Source organism: Medicago sativa, chromosome 7 (assembly GCF_051527215.1).
Source record: "Medicago sativa cultivar Bolivia chromosome 7, Bolivia_mono, whole genome shotgun sequence".
In the NCBI taxonomy this organism is placed as follows: Eukaryota; Viridiplantae; Streptophyta; class Magnoliopsida; order Fabales; family Fabaceae; genus Medicago; species Medicago sativa.
The window spans coordinates 56,278,800-56,301,705 of NC_140755.1; the positions used below are offsets into that span (position 1 = coordinate 56,278,800).

Below are 22,906 nucleotides of genomic sequence, written 5' to 3' on the forward strand. Positions count from 1 at the left end.
ACTAATTTAATTAGCTTTTTCTTAGTGATTAGAATTCTCTCTTCTTTCTCTTTTCTTTTTATTTTTAACTTTTTATTTTTCTGTTATCATTAACTTCTTGGGTTCTCAATTTTTTATGCGAAAAACCAAAAATCGAGTTGTAATAATCAACGAGATCGAAAGGTATTTGCATAGAAGAAGGAGAGCGGCACAAAATAACACCGCCATGGCCAATCGCACTCTCAAAGAGTATGCAACGCCGTCTACGGCTGAGCCACAAGCTGTTATTGTGTACCCAACGGTTGAGGATGACAATTTTGAAATTAAGCCTGCCCTACTTAACTTGGTGCAGCAAAACCAATTCTCGGGATCCCCCACTGAGGATCCCAATCTTCACATTTCTGTTTTCCTACGAATTAATGGAACCATGAAGGAGAACCAAGAAGCCGTAAGACTTCATCTCTTTCCCTTTTCCTTAAGGGATAGAGCTAGCGCTTGGTTCCATTCCCTCGAAGTCGGTTCCATTACTTCATGGGATCAGATGAGGCAAGCATTCCTTGCCCGTTTCTTTCCACCATCTAAAACCGCTAAACTTAGAGACCAAATCACGCGGTTCAACCAAAAAGATGGGGAATCTCTCTATGATGCGTGGGAGCGTTTCAAAGAAATGCTAAGACTTTGTCCCCACCATGGCCTAGAGAAGTGGCTTATAGTCCACACTTTTTATAATGGCTTGTCTTATACCACTAAGATGTCTGTTGATGCAGCTGCAGGTGGAGCACTTATGAATAAGAACTACACAGAGGCGTATGCCTTGATTGAAGACATGGCTCAAAATCATTACAAATGGACCGACGAGAGAGCCACCACTAGTTCGTCATCCTCCAAAAAGGAGGCAGGTATGTACGAAGTCTCTAACTATGACCACCTCGCTTCTAAAATTGATACACTAACCGAAAAACTTGAAAAACTCAATGTTAGTGCTATCAATTCTGCTTCTACTCCTTCTTGTGAAATATGTGGTATAACTGGTCATGCTGGTGTTGATTGCCAACTAGGTAGTGCTATTAATGGTGTTGAGCAAATGAATTATGCTCAATACAACCAAGGGATGCGACAAAATCAAAACTTTTATAAAAACCAAAATCCCTATGGACAAGTAGCACCACCCGGTTATGCAAACAACCAAAGATTCACTCAGAAATCCAATTTGGAAATTTTGTTGGAAAACTCTATTGCCAACTAAACCAAACAACTTCAAGAACTTAAAAACCAAACCGGATTTCTGAATGATTCTCTTTCCAAGCTCAATACCAAGGTTGATTCTATTGTTACTCACTCTAAAATGCTTGAAACTCAAATCGCTCAAATAGCCCAACAAGTGGCTACCTCTTCCCAAACACCGGGAGTCTTTCCTGGTCAAACCGAAGCCAATCCCAAAGACCAAGTTAATGTCATATCTTTTGGGGGTAGTAAGTTAAACGAAACTTTTGCTAAGGTTAAAAACATTGGGAAAGAAAGTGTCAAGCCTTTAGGTGATAAAATTGTGATAGAAGAAGCAAAACCGCTTGAAGAAAACAAAACTCCATCCCCCTTAAATCTTGATAAGCTTAAACTAGAGGGTAAGTTTGAAAAATTTGTTAACATACTTAGGAAGATTTGCATTAAACTTCCCTTTGCTGAAGCTTTGTCTAGGATGCCTCTATATGCCAAGTTTTCAAAGGAAATTTTTTCAAAGAAAAGGGCTATAGAGCATAATGAGACAATAGCCTTGGCTAGGGACACTAGTGCAATCATTCAAGAAGCATCCCCTAAGCTTAGAGATCCAGGTAGCTTTGCCATACCATGTGAAATTGGGAATGAAACCATAAACAAAGCCTTATGTGACTTAGGAGCTAGTGTTAGTTTGATGCCTTTGTCTCTTCTCAAAAGGATAGGGATAGGAGAATTGAAACCTACCGAGATGGAATTGAAACTTGCTGATCGTTCTACCATGAAACTTGTAGGATTTGTCGAGGACATACCCGTTAAGATAGAAGGGATATATATCCCAACTAATTTTGTAGTCGTTGACATTGCGGAGGACGAAGACGTCCCCATAATCCTAGGTAGACCTTTCCTAGCCACTGCAGGAGCTCTCATAGATGTTAAGAACGGTAGGATAGTATTTCAAGTGAGTGATAAGATGGTAGGATTTGAGCTGGAAAATGTTATGAAGGGTCCCGCTGTTTACTCTTGTTGCATGCTTAACAATCATGTTGTGAAAGAACGTTTTATAGCGTCATCTACACAATATGATATCTTTGATCCATTCTAAGGACTCTTTCTAACCGTCAAGCTAATGACATTAAAAGAGCGCTTCGTGGGAGGCAACCCACGCATCTAATTGCTTTTGTTTTGTTTTTCTTTGTTTTAATTTGTTTTGTAGGTATTTGTCCAAGTGTGATTCGAAAAAATCATGAAATTCAAAAAATTTTGAAGCCTCCTTACCAGAGTGTTGGCACGGCCCGTGCTGAGGTTGGCACGGCCGTGCCATGGTTTGTAACACAAAAATAGCCATGGAGCCACAGAGTGTTGGCACGGCCCGTGCCAAGGGTGGCACGGCCGTGCCCGACTTTTAGCCCACTATATACCAATTTTTCTTCTTCTTCTCCATTCATTCTCAAACCACAATTTTCTTTCATCTTCTAACCCTCTCTCTAAACCTCCATAACTCCCAAACTTCAAACCTTCATATCTCCTTCAAAACTCACCCAATCAACTCAATTCTTTCACCAATCATTCCTAAACTTCATCCAAAACAAAACCCACCAATCAAAAACATCTTTCATCCATCCAAACCTATAATTCACCAAAACCCTAATCTTTCAAAACCTAACCCAAACACCACAAAACCTCAACCAATCTCCATAACTAAACCCATAAACCTTACTTAAACATCCACCCCAACCCTAAACCAATCCTTTCCACCAAAAATCTTCCCAAACCCCAAACCTTCATACCAACCATAACCAAGGTCAAATGGCTTCAAGAAGAAGAAGTGGAAAGGAGCCAGCAAGTTCTTCCGGTCCTCCCCCAAAGAAGCAAACACAAGTCAAGAATCATGGAATTCAGTTCAAAGACAACAAACAAAGGGACAGGTATAAAATTCTTACTTCTAAAACCTTACATCCCTCTAGATATCCTGATTCCTATGATTTGCAAGTGCTAGGGCTTAGAGATGATGTTTTTAGGTTGATGGGTAGGCTAGGTTGGACTGATATGCTAACACCTATGAGGGGTTATGAGAATTTTACTTATGAATTTTTAAGCTCACTTGTTTTTACCAAAGATAAGTTGAATTTTGATAAACCTAATCATAGAGTTGTTTTCCGGTTAATGAACATTAATTATAATATGTCTCTTCAGCACTTTTGTGAAGCCTTAGGTTTTGTCAATGAGGGATATATTCATGATCATTGGGATGATAGTCTAAAACCGGATAACTATGACCCAGCTACCTTTTGGAACCGTATCACCGGCCTTGATAACTATGTCCCTAGAGCCAACAAAGCTAGCAACATTCACAACCCCGTACTTAGGTACCTTCAGAGGGTCATGGCTTGCACTATTTGGGGTAGAACCGAGCTAGGAAACACTAGAACCGATGAGTTGTTCATGTTATGGGCAATGCTCTACAACCACCCCGTCAACACTGGCTTTTATTTGATTGATTACCTAGACTTTGTAGCTACTAGACCAGCCGGTAGGGGAGACATAGTGGTGGGTGGCATCATTACATACATAGCTAGGTGTTTTGGTGTGAGTGAGGATGTGGGGATCAAACCAATTGAGGGAAACAATAAGCTTAACCGGGAAGCCCTCATTGCTATGAATTTCATTAAACATCGTCCACCACTCCATTACCAACTTAAGCTTAATGTGCCAATCATGTTTTTATTGCCTAACCCATCTCGGACTACCACCGAGGTGGAAGAAAATTGGTTGTATGTTAATGATGTGCAGGTTCTTGGTGAGCAAGATGATGATGAGGGAGAAGGTGCTAACTTGCACCATGATGAAAGAGACGGTGCTAACTTGCACCAAGAGGGGCACCATGGCCATGAAGCCGGTGAGCTTAATGAAAATCAAAGATGGACATGGATTCACAATGAAATCGAGAGGATGAGCACCGAGCAACAAATAATGAGATGCTCCGTCGGATGATGCAACACCTCCAACTTCAAGGTCCTCCTTATGGACCTCAATAACATATGAGCTTTCCTCTTCCTCTCTTCCCTCTCTCTAATACTCTTCTTCTACTCCTTCTTTCATCTTCCTCTACTACTCTTCTATCACGTAAATGTTTCGTTAGTTCACATGACATTTTTATCACTTCGGTAGCAGTGATGTGTTGTTAGATATCACTCACTGTTTATAATATTAAATAGGATTTAATATTATTGCCAATGTTATAAGAACCTATGGGGTCACACACAAAAGGTCATTTAAACGAGATAAATAAGTAAGACTTATCATTGGGGATGTGTTTAGTAAGTGAAGCTAATTAGTTAGCAGTTCAAGCAAATGGGTTATTGGGCTTGTACATGCATAATAGCGTCTGACTTGGTGAACACACAAGGGTTTCTATAAATAGAACCCTTGTGTAGAAGTAAGAGTCACTCTCTAAATCTAATTCACTTTTTCATAAATCCTAGTTTTCGGAAACCCTAAAAACTGCCCCCTTCTCTCTAAGTCTTCACTCGTGGTCAGTTAGCACTATGATAGAAGGAAGCTGTTTGTGTGGACTGAGTAGAGGTATTGTCATTAAGCACTACTTGTGATCACTCTTTGAGGTAAACATTTATTCCTTTCAAGTTTTTGTTTGATTTGTGATTAATGATTTAATTAAGATACTTTATCGGAATTTATTCCGCTAAGAGGTTTAAATTTTTTCAAAACCCATCTTAATAACTTTCATACCTTAGAAATTCTAGAGTCTTAAGAGTCTGCATCTGATATGTATTGTGAACACCACTAATTTTATATCAAGTGTTCAACCTTAAACATTTTTCTGTGTAATTTTGTTTGTCTAGAAGTCTCCTTCTTTTGTGCTTGAGCATAGGAAGTCTCTTGCGTTTGTGCTTGAGCATAGGAAATCTCTTGCTTTTGTACTTGAGTAAGTCTCTTGATTTTGTGCTTGAGCATTTGTAATCAGATATTGATCTAGTGAACTCTCCTTGGAAGTGCAAGGGGGACATGACTACTTCCAGATTGTGGAAGGAACCTGTATAATTGCTTTGTGTCTTTCTCTTCTCTCTCTTTTTAACCTATCCACTACATAAGACTCTGAACTCTGTTTCAGACTGTGAACATTGGACTTAGTTTTAAAAAGAAGAAAAAGTTAACACAATTCAAACACACACCCCCCCCCCCCCCCCCCCTCTTGTTTTTTTCTCACCTTGAATAAAGATACGTTATAATAATTATAAAAATAGCAACCTTTCGCCTTACAAAACTGAAACATACAAAATTGCTTCAAGTGTTGATGCAATATAAGGTGTCGATTAAAAAAAAAAGGTAGTAAATTTTAAAGGTCATGATTTGAAATAGTTTCAATTTCGGATGTGATCCGTTAAATTTGTTTTAATAAGGCTAAAATATGGTTTTAGCCCCTGCAAATATGCCTCGTTTTGGTTATAGTCCCTGTAAACAAAAAATTTTGTTTTTGGTCCCTGCAAAATTTTTTGTTTTTGAAAATAGTCCCTGGAGGGACTATTTTCATAAACAAAAAAATTTGCAGGGACCTTTTTTAAAAACAAAATATTTTGCAGGGACTAAAAACTACAAAATTGGTTCAGTTATAATGTGCCACGTATGCAAATCATCACAAAAGTGGGGTCAGGGACTATTTTCAAAAACAAAAAATTTTGCAGGGACCAAAAACATTTTTTTTTACAGGGACTAACCAAAACGAGACATATTTGCAGGGACTAAAACCATATTTTAACCTTTTAATAATTTTCATATAATTAGCTTAATTTGTTTCTAATTTAAAAGATCTTGATCTAGAATAGTTTCAATATCAGATATATCTTTTGAATTTCGTCACGAAAGATTTGCATTATTTTACCACCATAATTTGTTGTGGAAACAAATTGTTCGCCTAAATAAAGGAGATTTAATTATAATAATTATATTGTCAATATTATTATAATTAAGTAAATAAAAATTGTACTTTCTTGGATTATTTTCAAAAGTTGTTTAAAAAGCTAATAAACGATCCTAATTTCTAAAAACAATAAATTTGATTTGAATTTATTTAAAAGATTTGCATGATTTTAACTTAATTTGTTTCTAATTTTAATGAATCATGATTTTGAAAGAGTTTCAATAGCGGATAACGATAACAAATCCATAATAGTTGTCACCTAGACTTCATGTCCTTCAGAGGCCAAAAAGATCAAGGTGGAGAAGTTCTAGAGGTTTTGAAGTAGAAACAATATTTTTGGGTTTGAAAGACACTATAGTTTGCTTCCCCTTTTGACAAGCATCACATAATTTGTCCTTTTCAAATTTTATTTTATATAAATCGATAACTATAGATCTTTAAACACAACTTTGTTTAGCAAATCAAAGTGGACATGACTACGGTGTCTATGCCATAACCAAGAATCTTCATTTTTGGCTATGAGACACTTAGCACCACTTGATGATACATCATCTAAATCAAGAACATATACATTATCATCACGCAAACACTTAAACATAACATTCTTGTCATCATTGTGTTGAATTATGCAACATTGGGTATTGAAAGTGATTGTAAACCCATTGTCGCAAAACTCACTGATGCTAAGAAGGTTATGTTTAAGCCCATCAACTAACATAACGTCTTTTATGGTGGTTGTGGAGGGATTTCCCACAATACCCTTACATAAGATCTTACCTTGGTTGTTATCCCCATAGGAGATAACCCCTCTTTCCTTTCTCGTAAAGTCAATAAACATTGAGGTGTCCCCTGTCATATGCCTTGAGCAACCGCTATCTAAATACAACTTTCTTTGCGAGGTTGCAAGGCATTCCTCAATTGATTTCCTTCTTTGTCCCATGAAGCATAGTTGACAAATTTCATCATTTTCGGAGTCGCTTTTTGTAGATGTTTCTTCATCTTCTTCCCATGCTATGTAAGCTCTCCTTCCTCTTGACTTATCGGATGAACTTGCTTTTCCTTTAGACTTGATTAAATCGAGACATTCACTTTTTAGATGACCAACCTTGCCACATCCAAAGCAACTTAGGCCATTTTCATCTTTACCATTCTCTCCTTTTTTTTGTGACCTTCTAGAGTTTTTGTCGCTGCGTCTTAGACCATGCTTTTTGATGTAACGATTAAATCGTTTCACAAAGAGTACCATGTCTTCTTCATTTGGTGATTCTCCTCCAGAGTCACCCTCACTAATGATAGATGAACTTGCCTTTGACGAAACTGGGTTCTTGTCTCTCAACTTGCCCTCTTCCTCACTAGATTTGAACCGGGTGATCTCATGATCATGTTCCTTTAACTTTCCAAAGAGTGTGATCATGCTAAGAACATTGAGATTTTGCGATTCCTTGATAGCGGTAACCTTGGGATGCCATTCCTTTGTCATACATCTCAAAATTTAATTAGTGCAATCTTGGTTTGAAATTGTTTTACCAAGGTTTTGCAACTTGTTTACAATATGAGTAAATCTCATTTTCATGGAGGAGATGGTTTCACCATCTTTCATGCGAAAAAGTTCATATTGTTGCACAAGGGTATTAATTTTTTATTGTTTTACATCATCGGTTCCTTCATGAAGAGTTTCCAATGCATCCCACATATCTTTAGCGGTCTTACAATGAGAGACGGAATGATACTCATTAACCCCAAGAGAGGTGATGAGAATATTTTGTGCCTTCAAATCATATTGGACCTTCTTTTTGTCATCATTGCTCCAATCGGCTTTTGGCTTATCTTGTGCTACACCGTCGGCAATAACTTGTGGTTGAAACCGCCCGTTGGCCACGACGTCCCACACATCCATGCCCACCTATTGGATATGAACGCTCATGCATTCTTTCCAATAGTCATAATTTTCTCCGTCGAAAATAGGTGCTCTATTATACGCCCATTGGGCTCCTAATTAGCCATATGGATCAACTCTTCCGGTAGTTAGCCGTAAGCAGAGACCAACCTCTATGATACCACTTGTTGGTCTCTATGGCTAATTAGTTTGTAAGCTAGAGGGGGGGGGGGGGTGAATATCTTTTTAAAAGTTTTTCCGGAGTTTAATAAAAAGTGAGTTTAACGAAATTGGCTATTGGAATCGTGCGCGAACAATCACAACAATATACAAAAAGATAAATCTATGTGCAATAAGATTTAATCTAGAATTGAGATATTAACGATAGAAATCTTTAATACAATAAAACCTTAATAAACCTTGAACAATGTACAAAACTTTTAGACAATTTCAAAACAAACATATATGAACAAAATTACTAAGCTATCAAATGAAAACACAATACATGTGAAATTGAAGAATTGAATAGATTTTGCAATCAATTGATCTAAGCAAATTATTTGAAACCTAATTCAATGAATTAAATTATCTTTCAATGAAAAACAACTTAGATCAACACTAGCAATTATCCTAACAATTATTAAATTAATCACATGCAATAGCAAAAAGTAAAGAGGATAGGGAAGAGAGATAACACCGATATTTTTATAGTAGTTCGCTCTTTCTCGTCCTCGCTAGAGCTACGTCTACTCTTCTTGATGTAGTACACCTTCACCAAGGTCATCAACTAAGTAACAAATGTTGACTACAATATGTTTACAAGAGTTCCTTGAAATTAAACCTAATTCTTCAACCCCTATGTAAACACTCCCCCAAACTTCAAATAACCTTTGAATTTGGTGCTCCTTGAATCTTCAAATCCTTGAATACCTGTGCACCCCTTCGAACTCTTCACTCGAGCCTTCGATGCTACGTCCGGTAAGTAAATCCCCTTCGACTTCAAGAACGGTTAGAAAAACCCCAAAGTCCTTTGGAGGTGGAATGAGATTATTCACTTCACTTTGGAACCTTGATTAAGCCCAACCAATTTCCTTGAAAGAACCAACTTACAATCCCTACTAGCACCCTAGAAAATCAAGTGACTCAATGTACAAAGTGTGTTGGGTATTTGAGTATTGGCTTCATTTCTTGCTAAAACAAATACTCATGTATGATGTTGGATACGATGTTCCAACATCTTGGCATGTTTCAGTGTGCCCTGTTTATTTGGCTTGGTTTACGCAATCTTTATCTTATTAAGGAAACCACGCCCTATTTCTTGCTCACCAAGCAACGCGTTTTTGCCCAGAATCAGCTGGAAGAATTGTTTCTAAAATATAAACAATATTTTAGGATTCCTTGGTGGTGTGTTTGGCGGTTCCTAAAAATGTTCCTACTTTTTAGGAGTTACCATATTTGTAAAATATATTTTCAAAAGAGATTTTGGAAAATATATTTTCTGAAGAATATTTGTTTCAATATATTTCTGAAAAGAATATTTGATTCAAATATATGTGTTTCCAGAAGAAAATTATTTTCCCAATGGATATTTTTATTTGTAAAATATATTTTCAAAAGAGATTTTGGAAAATATATTTTCTGAGGAATATTTGTTTCAATATATTTCTGAAGAGAATATTTGATACAAATATATGTTTAGCCTATGACGAAAAAGCCCATGCTTTGAATGGCTATATAAGGAAGACTTGTATCCTAATTTTACTCACCAATTCAAGAATATTGAATTGAGTCTTTAGGGTTTCGACTTGTGCTTTATTTGTGAGCCTCTCTTTGTATCACCTTGATGCATTGAGTAGGACCTTTAGTTGAGTTGTAATGGATCAAAACCATCGATTGATAAAAGAATAGATTCTTAGGGTTTTGAGTCGTCTTCCATGTGTGTTCTTCTCTTGTATCGTTTGTGATGCAAGTCTAGGATTGTTTATTGAGTTGTAAACTCATGTACTACTCCGAAGCTTTTAAGCAAGGAGCTAGGTAGATTGTGTACTACACCAAAGTTGTGAAGCACGGTGTTAGGTAGTTTGTTTGAAGGCAACTTCACCTTTTGTTTGTTTTGAGCCTGATAACCACAGTGGTTGTGATTGGTTGTAGGATAGTGAGATGGTATCTCAGATCTAGGAGTTCCTAGGTTGAAATCTAGACGGGTAGGTCCTAGGTCTTTAGTGTAAACGAGGAGTTTCTTGAGAGCTATAGAATAAAGACTACACTAGTGGATTTCCTTTCTGGCTTGGTAGCCCCCAGATGTAGGTGAGTTGTGCCGAACTGGGTTAACAAACTCTCTGTGCCTTTTACTTTCTTGTCTTTTATTTTGCTGTTTCGTTTATGTTTACTGCTAGCACGATGTTGGAACATTAAACGGAACATCTGCTTTCTGTGCATCTGAAATTGAAACATCACATAGAACAACTTCTAACTAATGCGCTAAAAATTCAACATCTGTTATATTTGCCTTGATCTATATGTTTTCTGCTAGCTCGATGTTAAAACATCTTACTCGACATTCTGTTCGTATCTGATGTTGAAACATTGTATAAAACATATGAAAGCTAGCCTGCCGGAATTTCAAAGTGATTCTAAGAAAAAGTGTTTAATCTTGAAGAATGTATGAACAATGAGTTTTTGAGACCTAGAGAGAATATATGCAAATGATTCAATGAATTGTGAGTTGTGTGGAGGAAACTATATATAGTGAGGGGTGATAAGAGTGAATTTTCGCACAAAAACAACTTGGTGAATCGATTCACTAAATGACTGAATCGATTCATACAGCAAAAGACAACCCAAGAATGCATGAAGGATGAAACGATTTAGTGCATAAGTGAATCAATTCACGTGAACCCAGGATGAAGAATGATACGATTCAACCTTCAGATGAATCGATTCAGTGCAGGTCAGAGAGTTTTATGAAACGATTCAAACAAAAAGGAGTAGATTCATGTATGATACAATTCAAGGAGTTGTGAATCGATTCACCTGTAGTCAGAGACTTAGATGAGTCGATTCAATGTGTGATGAATCGATTCAATATGCCAAAAGAAGAACATAGACACTTTTTCACAAGAGCAAGTGACACCTAGACCAAGACACATAGATGTTGGGTGCTTTAACATGCTAACCATAAGGCAATTATTAAAAGGATAAACTAATCTAAAGAACATCATCAAAAACATATATAAAGTAACACTATGTAGGCTTCATCTGCTCCCCCTTCAAAGGCATCAAACAACTTCCTGTTCTGGCTAAAGAGACCCACTTTCACCCACCTCTTTTCTCGGTTTCCTACCGAACTGAAAAGATGCTAAAAAATAGGTCTTTGGAGGGGGAAACGCGCAGGTATTGGCATACTAAGTCAAAAGCTTTGATAAAGGAATAAGAGTTTGGGTGAAACTGTGAGGGACATAGTTCCAACCACTGGAACAAACTGATTTGAAAGGGCGAGAACGGGAGCCTAAACGCCATCTCCTTGAAAACTAATTCCTACATAGGAATACAGTTGGCGGTATACTTCGAACAAATCTGATCTGAAGTGCTCGAAAAATTCACTTCCCAGTCTTTTTTCCTTCTAACGGAAATATGCGGGATTTCCGCCGCACCATCTGACGAGAACAAGGATATCGCATCCAAAGGCTCTTTTCCTACCCAGGAAATGTCATCCAAGACGGCCTCATTCCTATTAGGTTTACCTGCCATGGACCAAACCTTAAAGGGAAGCACAGAAAGGGTGAATCTAAATGATCAAACCCACTTTTCCCTCACCTATCAGACTTGTCATGGCTACAGGAAACACATAACCTTAAAACGAGAAGAACAGAGGATGACCATCATCAATCAACCATCACATGATGGTAACAAATCAAAACCCTAAAAAGGATGAAACTTGTCACTGGTGGTTCCTCCACCAAAAACTCAAAGACTCGACATCTAAACATACTCTAAGTCCTAAAACTCCTCGTACACATTGGAAGCCACTAGAACAACGGTGGAAACCACCGTAACAGAGTAACCCTAAACTACTCATGCAAGTTACGGTGTTAAACAAACAAAAACTATGATCAAACCAGTAAGAATAGGAGAAATGCAGAGGAAACGAACCTGTGATAGAGTTGGTGAAGAACTGGGCTTGAAGATGAAGGGTTGAAGGACCAAAATGCACTGGAACACATGATAAAAATCTGAAGTTCTCTGGGTTGCTAAAATTGCAGAAATGATAAAGTGTTTCCAAACATACGTTTAAAACTATTTATATTTCCCTCACAACCTTTCAGAATACAGCAAGCGTGATCTGGTGTTGCCCTTCACATGCAACCATTCATTGGTAAAGCAAAGCAACGGTCCAGCCTCAGAAACGTAAACAGATACGCCCTCAAGGTGCTAGGTAATCAAGTACCATCATAGCCTTTACACGTGGCATCAAGAAACCAAAGGCCATGTCCCCTCAGTTTCACCCTCGAGACATGGGCATTAATTACTGAATGACAAACGACCAACTCTCTAACGAGGGAATCTTTTCCACTTATGCACAACATGGGCAAACAATAGAATGTCGAACACAGGTCTTCAGGGTGGAAAACACATGCAAAGGGCTGGCGAGAGCAAATCATGTTCTCAGTGCCGTTAACCCTGATGTCGACATAACCACCAAAATTCTAAGTCCTAAGATACGTTTATCTACTCTGACCGATCAGTTCGCCTCTGTTAGAATTTGTGCGGCATTCCTTAGAAAATTATGTGGTTTCTCTGCAGGCACGCCACCTAAAAGGTCATACCAAACGAGCCTACTTAAGGTCCTGACGGGTGTACTCTTGTGAATAGCACCATTAACCCAAATCAACATAATCGCCGATGTGATAGGTTATGAGGTATCTCAAAGCCTCCTGCCTATCTGGCTCTCTCATTATTGAACCCACAAGGTATCTCATGGCGAGCAAACACTGCTCCATCCTCAGGATACCAGAAGGGTTTCAACACTTATAACGAGCATACCCTCGCACTATCCACCTCTTTAGGATATGCTCCGATCATTTCATAAGACCTCTGCGATCAGTTCCCCGCTCAGTCTTAAGTCATCACTCTTTATTAAGAACCACGACTTGGGGGGCTACTGTTCTAGATCGGTCAAAGACCTAGGCCCAATTGCTTAGGCCCAATAACAAATCAAGCCCAAATGCAGCATTTGGCAGTTTACTTGAGACCAATTCAAACGAACTGTAACCTCTCTTTCCCACGTTCAAGCGAATATCTCACTGGCGGTTACACTTCCCCCGATTTCGTAATCGCCGAACACACGTGTACCATTACAACGACTATGCATTCACCCACCTCCATAAATAGGAGGCTCCCCGCAACCTCCAATGTAGAATCTTTTTCACTTCTAAACCCTCATTATGAACCTCTACTGACTTGAGCATCAGAGTGTCTGCAGGTACACACCCCCGCCGTTCCAGTAACCAACTGATGTATTCTCACCACCATCAACCACCGCATTATAGAAGCACCGGCAGCCACCTTCTGATCAGGTACGATCAAGTTCTTCGAGAACTATATCATAAAATATGTTCATTGTTTGAACAATCCTTCAGGGATGCTTCAATGTTAAATTCTTCCAAAATTTAACTAGAATAACACACACACAAAAAGAAGATAATTATATAGTTCAAAGAACTTTTCAGCAAAATTTATGTGCAAAATAAAATATAAAATAATTGACATGAAGCATGTTCTATATTTTTAAGCTTCATGGTTGCGAAGTTAAAATTATCCCTTTCCTAATTATAATAGTTTGTACAATGAGAAATTGAAAAGTTATAAATAATTCACTCTAACAAATTCGAAACAAAATGAGAAATTAAAAACATAGAGATGTAATGAACCATTAGCAAACCTGAATCATTGTCTAGAACCATGAAACATTCAAATTGCTTCTTCAGCTTCTTTAACACTTTTCATTGTAACAATTGTGATTAATCTTATGCTCCTGTTTATGACTAGACCATACTCAATCTATGTAATTGAATCAAACAAACACAAAAATAAAAAAATAACATGATATCATGATCAAATTAAACTAATCGGTGCAAGGAAATGAGAAGAAGAAAAATTCAAAATTCTTAGAATATAGCCTCTAAGATAATTAAGACATTGCTCTGGTAGAGTCTCATGTTGATAACGTGTTATGAAATTAATCAAAAGTATCACAATATATTGAATATTATAGAAGAATAGAGTGAAAGGGATAAAGAGAGAACAAGATAGTATATTGTATTACTTCACAAATGTGTCTTTATATTGCAATATATGTCATATTTAGGACACAAATAGGTAAATGAATAATCACATTACAATCCACTAACTAGTGGGAGTTACATGTACGTGGAAGGTTAATGGATGGACATTCACTAATTGATATATTCATAACAATTTATATATTATTCATATTTAAATTTAGCGTTAAATATGTTGTTGGTCCTTATAACTATGTCAACTTTTCATTTTAATCCCTTTAAAAAATTTCTTCAACTTTTAGTCTCCAAATAGTTTTCCATCTTCACTTTTGGTCCCTCCTTTAAAGTAAACTCATATGTAGAATTCATATTTTTGAATAAAACTTTGCAGAAAAATTTATAATATTATAAGAATTTCTCTCAAACAAAATTAGAATTTTTTTAACAAAACATGAATTAAATATGAATTTTTATATTTTTTACCGTTAAAAATTCATATTTAATTTATTTTTGTTAAAAAACAATTTTATTTTATTTTAGTTTTACAATATTCTACACATTTCTGCAAAATTTCAGTAAAAAATAAAAAAATTGACTTAAAATAGGGACCGCAAAATAGTGATTGAAAATTTTATAGGGACTAAAAGTTGAAGGAAAATGTTAGAGGGACTAAAACGAAAAAATTGATATATTTATAGTAATCAAAAACATATTTAACCCTTAAATTTATTGACATTTTACTATATAACTATTTTAATTTTATCAAAAAAAAACTATTTTAGTAGCAAAGTAAATGTAGGACAAAATAATTTGTTTGACTAAATCTTATTTAATAATAATAATAATAATAATAATAATAATAATAATAATAATAATAATAATAATAATAATAATAATAATAATAATAATAATAATAAAACAATAAAAATTATTTATTGAAAAGTATAAAATTGAATTGATTCAATGTAAGGAAAATCTTATTAAGGAATCAGTTTATATTATTCATTTCACCAAAAAAAAAGTTTATATTATTCATTGAATGTACCGAGAAACAAATAAATACTGGTCAACAGGGAGTGGATGAAGAAAATGTTAGAGAATGGAATGTTATTATTATATCATTAAAAAAAAACATTTAAGAATAGAGTTTTTAATAATTAAAAGCATAAGACTATTGAATACTGTTTAAAGAGTTTTGAACGTTTTCTTATACAAATCAAAGAAGAGAGTGGAAGAAACAAGTGTTTGAGAATGAGCATAGTTGCTGAAGTTACGGTTGCTCTTGTAGCAGTTTTGGTGACACTGATCCATTTTTTACATGTTTTGGTTTTGAGACCAAGATCATTAAGAGCAAAGCTTCATAGACAGGGTATTCATGGACCTTCTCCTGATTTTTACTTTGGTAATATCAAAGAAATGAAGACACTTTTACTCCAACAACAAAAACAAGTCAAACAAAACAAACAAGAACATGAAGATGAAGATGTTTGTGCTTCTATATCTCATACTTGGACTTCAACTTTGTTTCCTCATATTCACAAGTGGAGAAAGCAATATGGTCAACTACTCTCTCCTTTCTTATATTTTATTTTTTGAGAAAACAATCATTGATCACTATTATCATAACTATATTTTTATGTTCCATGTTTGGTTTTGATTAAATTTTATGAAGCTGAAAAAAATTTGATGAGAATTTTTATTATAAATGAAAGGGTTAATAGTGTTTTACCCCTTTGTAATATAGGACATTTCCGGTCTTCCCCTTGTAAAATTTTCTTTTTGGATTTCGTCCTTGTAATTTGAAGTTTTTTGGTTTTGGACCTTAATTTTGACCGTATAAAATCGATGATATGGCAGGGGGTAAACCGAAATTTTCTCAAATTAACAGGGGGTAAACCGAAATTTGCTCAAATTGCAGGGAGGTAAACCGAAATTTCCTCAAATTATAGGGGGCAAAATTTTTCATGAAAGGTCTAAAACCAAAGAATCTTCAAATTACAAGTACGGAATCCAAAAAAAAAAAAAATTTACAAGAGGAAACCGGAAATGACCTATATTACAGGGGCTAAAACACTATTAACCCTAAATGAAAAATATAAAATTGCGATGGATGGTTTGTGAAATTTGAGGAGACATTTTATGTTGTTAGTAGTGAAGTTGTAGAAATGTTATGTAGTTAGACACTTTATTAGGTTCTGCCAAAATGTGAAATGACTAGGTTACAATTGTTCTGAAGGTATTGTTTGCACATGGTTTTGGTTTGGTATTGTTCTAAAGATATGTTTTGATTTTAAAGTTCTTGCATTGGTTCTAATACTGAATCAGCTTGTGATATGGAAAATCAAAGCAAGAACTCAAGTCAAAAATATCATCAAGAAGGAATAGTCGGTCCTTCAGAAAATCACATAATTCAATGTAATTATGTATCGGTGTCGTATATGTGTCAGAGACGACGCATGTTTGACACCGGGACACGGCTAATCTAAGCGGTGTCCATGTCAATGTTTTACAATTTTCATTGTGTTTGTCAAAAACAAAAAAACCTTCCTGACATAGGTAGCTGTGATCTAATTGTCTAATTGTCAAGTATATGATTTTCAATTCTTTTTGCAATCTTTCCTTATGATCCTTTGTAATATCTTCCAATAATTCTTCTGCTGTATCACTTTATAGCTTAACCAAATAGGTATACATACCAGCAAAAAAAAATTCTATGTATTATTTTCTTTCAACTTCTACTAATACTGGTTAGTCTCCTGGAATCTAACAGTAGAGGTTAATATGATTTTGATTCTATCATTTTGAAGTTGAGAACTTTGATTTGATACATGTAGGTCCCACATTCTTGTACTCTACTGGGAGTATACAATGGTTATTGGTAACAGATGTGGAAATGGTGAAGGAAATCCTCTTAAACACCTCTTTCAATCTAGGGAAACCTTCTTATCTTTCCAGAGATATGGGTCCACTCCTTGGCCAAGGTATAGTATCATCAAGTGGGCCGATTTGGTCTCATCAGAGGAAGATAATCGCGCCTGAATTGTACCTAGACAAGGTCAAGGTAAGCGTACAATACACCACAATACTCTGCCCCGTAGAAATTATGTATGCAGTGGTAATGGTATTCACTTAAGTATTATCAAATAGCGGCGATAGCAGTGCTATTGTGGTATAGCATAGTGGAACTTGAACGAATTGTCATTGTTCTGCAATAAGCTATTTAGTACCAAGTGTTGTCAAATAGCGTCCATAGGACTAAAACATAGTGGAATTTGCACAAAACCCTTTTTTTTCACGATTTGCAATTGACAACAGTAATGGTATTGCTGTCACATACAATTAAGTGCTTATAAATGTTGATTAAAATATCATTGTAATAATTTTCTGTTTTTGTATATCATGTTGAAGGCAATGGTTGATCGAGTAATTGACTCCACAAACATACTGATAAGATCTTGGGAGAGTAGAATAGAAAGAGATGGAGTAGTTTCAGAGATTACAGTTGATGAAGATCTGCGAAGCTTGTCAGCTGACATAATTGCTAGAGTTAGTTTTGGGAGCAATTATGTCGAAGGAAAAGAAATATTCACAAAGCTTAGAGATCTTCTAAAACTCCTCTCCAAGATATATGTTGGAATTCCGGGCTTTAGGTATGCATGATCATGGAAAAACTTTCGTTCCGATGAATCGTGAGCAATATAGTGTACTGTTTTTCCATTTAATATTTTCTTTTTGGTTTTCTTGTTCTTGTTCTTGTTAGTGATGATACTAATGTGGAAAATGGTACCATGATTTGTTTTAGATACTTGCCAAACAAAAGCAATAGACAGATATGGAGATTAGAGAAAGAGATAAACTCAAATATATCCAAGCTCGTAAAACAACGCCAAGAGGAAGGTCGTGAACAAGATCTCTTGCAAATGATACTTGAGGGTGCAAAACATTGTGAGGGAAGTGATGGCTTCTTTTCAAATTCAATCTCACAAGACAGGTTCATTATAGATAACTGCAAAACTATATTCTTTGCTGGACATGATACTACTGCAATTACAGCAGCTTGGTGCTTAATGTTGTTAGCTAAATACCAAGATTGGCAAGATCGTGCTCGTGCAGAGGTGCTTGAAGTATGTGGAAATGGTAATCCAGATGCAAGTATACTTAGAACCATGAAAACGGTATGTTTTACACCAAATTTCCATTAAATATATTAAAATCCATTGCCCTTCAGATTAATCATCTTAACCATAGACTTTTGAAGCTTGAATGACGTATGTTGAATTTCGTCTTTGTCTTTGTGTAAACTAAACAATATGCTTGTATTAGAAGAATTTCAAATACAACATTTTTGCATGTCAATTATCAATATTTTCAATATATGTTTGTCTCAATTATCAATATTGTACTACATCTTTTTAAAACTTCATTAACATTCTTATGCATTAAGTAAACATCTTATATAAAAATGTTGCAATTATTGCAGTTAACCATGGTGATTCAAGAGACTTTGAGGCTTTATCCACCAGCAGTATTTATCACCAGAACATCATTCCAAGATATTAATTTAAAAGGTATCAAAGTTCCAAAAGGAATTAATATGCAGATTCCAATTGCGATATTGCAACAAGACATTGATATCTGGGGGCCTGATGCACACGAGTTCAATCCTGAAAGATTTGCAAATGGTGTGCTTGGAGCCTGCAAGATTCCACAAGCTTATATGCCATTTGGAATCGGTTCCCGTGTTTGTCCTGGACAGCATTTATCCATGATAGAATTGAAGGTGTTTTTGTCGCTCATCCTGTCAAAGTTTCGCGTCTCCCTTTCGTCAAGTTACTGTCATTCACCGGCCTTTCGTTTGCTGATAGAACCCGGTCATGGAGTTGTTCTCAAAATGACAAGAATTTAGTTGAGAAACAATTTAACTAAAATGATTCTCCCCTTGTTCATTGGGGTTCCTTTTTCACTGTTCTTGCGAATGTTGAGTAATAAGACTATCGATTTTATTTCAAATGGATAATGAGAACATTATTTCTACCTATGACTTATGAACCATTTGCACTCTCTTTTGAATTCTCACTTTGAATAGTGTTTTCATCATATTTGAATCATAGGCTAGTAACATTATAACAATACAGAGATGTCCAATCATAATATTTTTCTTGATTATTTAATGGAAAAAGGAATAGAGGACAATAAGTTGAGAATAAGATGGGTGATGAAGGAATAAAACGTGGTTACTTGAAAATTGGTAATTCAAGGTAGTGCTAATAGTAGCCAAAAGTCACTCATGAGTATGCTCATTTTTGCTGCATTAGTTTGAAAATGTCCATTTGGCATTTATGAAAATTGGACTATATGATTGGTCATCACATCATATTCTTTTTGATGGATGTAGATGGTGTATAGGTGATGGAAAGAAGGTAAAAGTAACGAGTGATCCTTGTCTACGGTCTGCTGGTTCGAGTTGGGTGGATTCCCTGCAAAAGAATGAGGTTTATGATATGGCTGTTGCGACTTGATGATGCAAGGAGATAGAAAGTGAGATGTGCTGAAGATCCGTAATCTATTCACACCTGATAATCTATTCCCACCTGATGTTAGTCACTCAATTCTGTCTATTCCATTACTTTTGGAGGATCATGAAGATGTGTTGATTTGGAATGAGGATAAGAATGGCATTTACATGGTTAGATCCGGTTGTTGTTATGTGATTCGTATGTCGATGAAGGAAAAGAGGCGTCAGGTCCAGGGAGATTGGGATAGTGTGTGGAGAGCACAAGTTCCTCCAAAAGTGCGGAATCTAATTTGGGGGATTTGTAGAAGTTGTTTGCCGACTCGAGATAGGCTAAATGCACGCCATGTTTCCTGCCCTTTACATTGTGAGCTGTGTGAAAATTATGTTGAATCAGATTGGCATATCTTTTTTTATTTCCATACCAGTGCAGATTGTTGGAAAGTAGCAGGGTTGGCTGCAACTCCAAAATCTCAGTTGGCTCGCTTCGATTCGGTTGGAGCAATTCTATTGGATGTTTGTGCGCATGATCCAGAGAGCATTGTTAGTCGAATGTTGATTATTATATGGGGAATTTGGAAGAATCAAAATGATTTTATTTAGAATCAAAATCAGAAGTAGTAAAGCGTAGGACAGATTGTTAACATTGTGCAAATGATGCATGCTGAATGGCGGATGGTGCAGAACACGACTCAGAATGTTATAACAGCAGACAGCCGTGACAGGAACAGACAAGTACTAGTGCAGCGTGATTTCCGTTTCAGCATTGATGCTAGTTTCTTTCGGAATTGTGACAGAACGGGTTATGGAGGCTGCATTCGTAGTAGGGAAGGTGACTTTGTGAAGGCTTGGACAGGTTGGATACAGCCTGAGATGCAAGTTCAGGAGGGAGAGACCGTTGCATTGCTGACTGTCATGAGGTTCGTTCGGACAATGGGAGTATCAAGTGTCACGTTTCTAAGCGATTCACAAGTGAATGCAATTCATGCGAGCACTGAAGGTTTATCTGAGTTTAATGTTTGTGTCAATAGTATTCGGAATATTTTACCTTTGAATTGTACCTTTGAAGTTAACTTTATCCGGAGGCAAGTGAATATGATAGCTCACTTCTTAGCTAGAGCCGCCATTTCTTATGCTAGCCACCAAGTCTATGATTATGCTCCTCCTTGTATTCACTCTTCATTGATTTAAAATAAAAGTTAAGTTTGTTTGGTTAAAAAAATAAAAAAATGACTTTGTTTTTGTACCACTCATGGAAATGTGACAGGATTTGCTCAAAGTGTTCAAAATTGGAATGGAGTTCTTTATCTGCATATTTTGAAACATTGACTTTATATATTGTCTCTTCTTCTTTAAGAAAGGACTTTGTATTCTATATTGTCTTTTTTTCTCCCTAATATTGTATTATATTGTTGATCAAGGCTTTTTAAATAGGTCTAGCTTATCAAATCAAAATTAATTTAAGGTCCAAAACTTGTCAGATTTTTGTAATGTTAGATATGACGTTCTTAAGGTATGATTTGAACTCTTAGTCTGCTTATAAATATGTTCGGACGATCAATCTGAATATTATAAAGTCTAAATGAATTTTTTTACCAAAGTCTAAGTGTAATATGCGATGATATATGATATAAACATTTTCTTAGATATAACTTAACTATATTGAACCATGGCATGATTGTTTATACATAAATAAGCTTAGAGGTTTAACTATGTATATAGACTAACATACATGGTTGTTACACTCGTGAGTCAACTCGTACACTCAGACTAGTTTGCAAGGCTAGGTGGTCAACACGAGTTGCTTCGCACTCAAACTTGTTAATGGTAGACTTGATCAGACTCGGATGGATTCGCGAGTTTGAGGCAAGTTTACGACTTCCGTGTAATTTAAAAGAAATACAAAACATGAGCATGTTTGGAATTACAATTTCACTAAAAATGAACCTAAAAGGAATTAGAAGACCTATCTTATCTCTTTGTTTTCTTTTAGAAGTTAGAAAACTCGATAGAACAACAAACCTTTATCTCTATCTCGCGTTCACACCATACGTTTATTGTCATTTCTGTCCTCCAATGATTTTTTTGTGTTGTCCTTTCATGTGTCCTCTATTTTCGTTTCATCTTCTTGATTCGTTCATTTTGTTGCTATTTTCATGTGTTGTTTTTTATGTGTTCTCTGCTTCTGTTTTGTTCTTTGTTTTTTAAAGTAGCAGGAATGAACTATGAACCTATCTACATACTTTGTTACCTTGCTTACTATATTATCGATTTTCATTTTTTTTTTACTATATCATGGAGTTTGAATTAATTGTATTTTTATGGTAACGTGTTTTGTTATGTATATGTGTCATTTACATGTTTTTACAAAGACGTTTATTTTCCATAAACTCTTACAAGTATACAAGTTGAGTCTACGGACCTTCCACAAGTCTATGTAGACTCGCGAGTCAACCTTACTAACATGATTAAATTATTGACAATGCAACCAAGTATATATCAATCATATTCTATAAACCCGTCAATGTAATTTCCCAAATTTCTTCCTATTTTTTCTGTCATAAAGCCTAGAGGAAATTGATAGATCTGATGTCCAGCTTCTCCAACAATGTATGGTTATGTGTCTAAAGTATTCATAAATCACAGAATGCCCAACTTTCTCTTACTATAAGGTTTTTTAGCAAACTGTGAGCCAAATTGAAACTAGCCTTCATTTACACCCACCACACCATCATCTCCCTGCATTCAACCATGAAAGATGCAAGCTGCTAACATTGGCACAACCTCGCAGTCTTTTCAACCTTCTTTGGAACCTATGAAAGATGATGACCTCTTAAGATTGAAAAATAAACCCCAAAGCCATTCTCCCAATGTCTTCTATTTCTTCCACTTGCTCCTTCCTTTTAGTGTATGGTACCTCCACCACCACCTTAAGATTAAAAAATAGAAAGACAACATTCCTTACTAAGTTGTGTTTTCTTACAAGCATTTGCGTCTTGTGCATTACCTTAAATGTGATTGAGGCTTTTGTAGTTACTCACTCATCTTTCTCGTCATCCTGGGAAAGATTTTTTGATTATTGTTGCGCAAGATTGTGCAAAAACAGG

General features: G+C 35.9%; 2 protein-coding genes and 1 non-coding gene across 3 annotated transcripts; 2 read left to right on the forward strand and 1 right to left on the reverse strand.

Annotated features, from left to right (window-relative positions):
* Window positions 1-568: 568 nt before the first annotated feature.
* On the reverse strand, window positions 569-675 carry LOC146906943 (small nucleolar RNA R71). Its single transcript, XR_015020793.1, has one exon. It is a non-coding gene; the product is annotated as a small nucleolar RNA R71 (small nucleolar RNA).
* A 14,804-nt stretch (window positions 676-15,479) lies between these two features.
* Window positions 15,480-19,325, forward strand: LOC146906944 (cytochrome P450 714C2-like). Its single transcript, XM_085731158.1, has 5 exons — window positions 15,480-15,845; window positions 17,122-17,348; window positions 17,696-17,937; window positions 18,090-18,462; window positions 18,768-19,325. Exons 1-5 carry the CDS (start codon window positions 15,539-15,541, stop codon window positions 19,191-19,193), a joined length of 1,575 nt encoding a protein of 524 aa, XP_085587284.1. The 5' UTR covers window positions 15,480-15,538; the 3' UTR covers window positions 19,194-19,325.
* Window positions 19,326-19,495: 170 nt separating this feature from the next.
* On the forward strand, window positions 19,496-20,990 carry LOC146906945 (uncharacterized). The gene is made up of 5 exons (XM_085729001.1): window positions 19,496-19,545; window positions 19,683-19,779; window positions 19,923-20,166; window positions 20,233-20,342; window positions 20,484-20,990. The coding sequence occupies exons 1-5, from the start codon at window positions 19,496-19,498 to the stop codon at window positions 20,988-20,990; spliced, it is 1,008 nt and encodes a 335-aa protein (XP_085585127.1).
* Window positions 20,991-22,906: the final 1,916 nt, after the last annotated feature.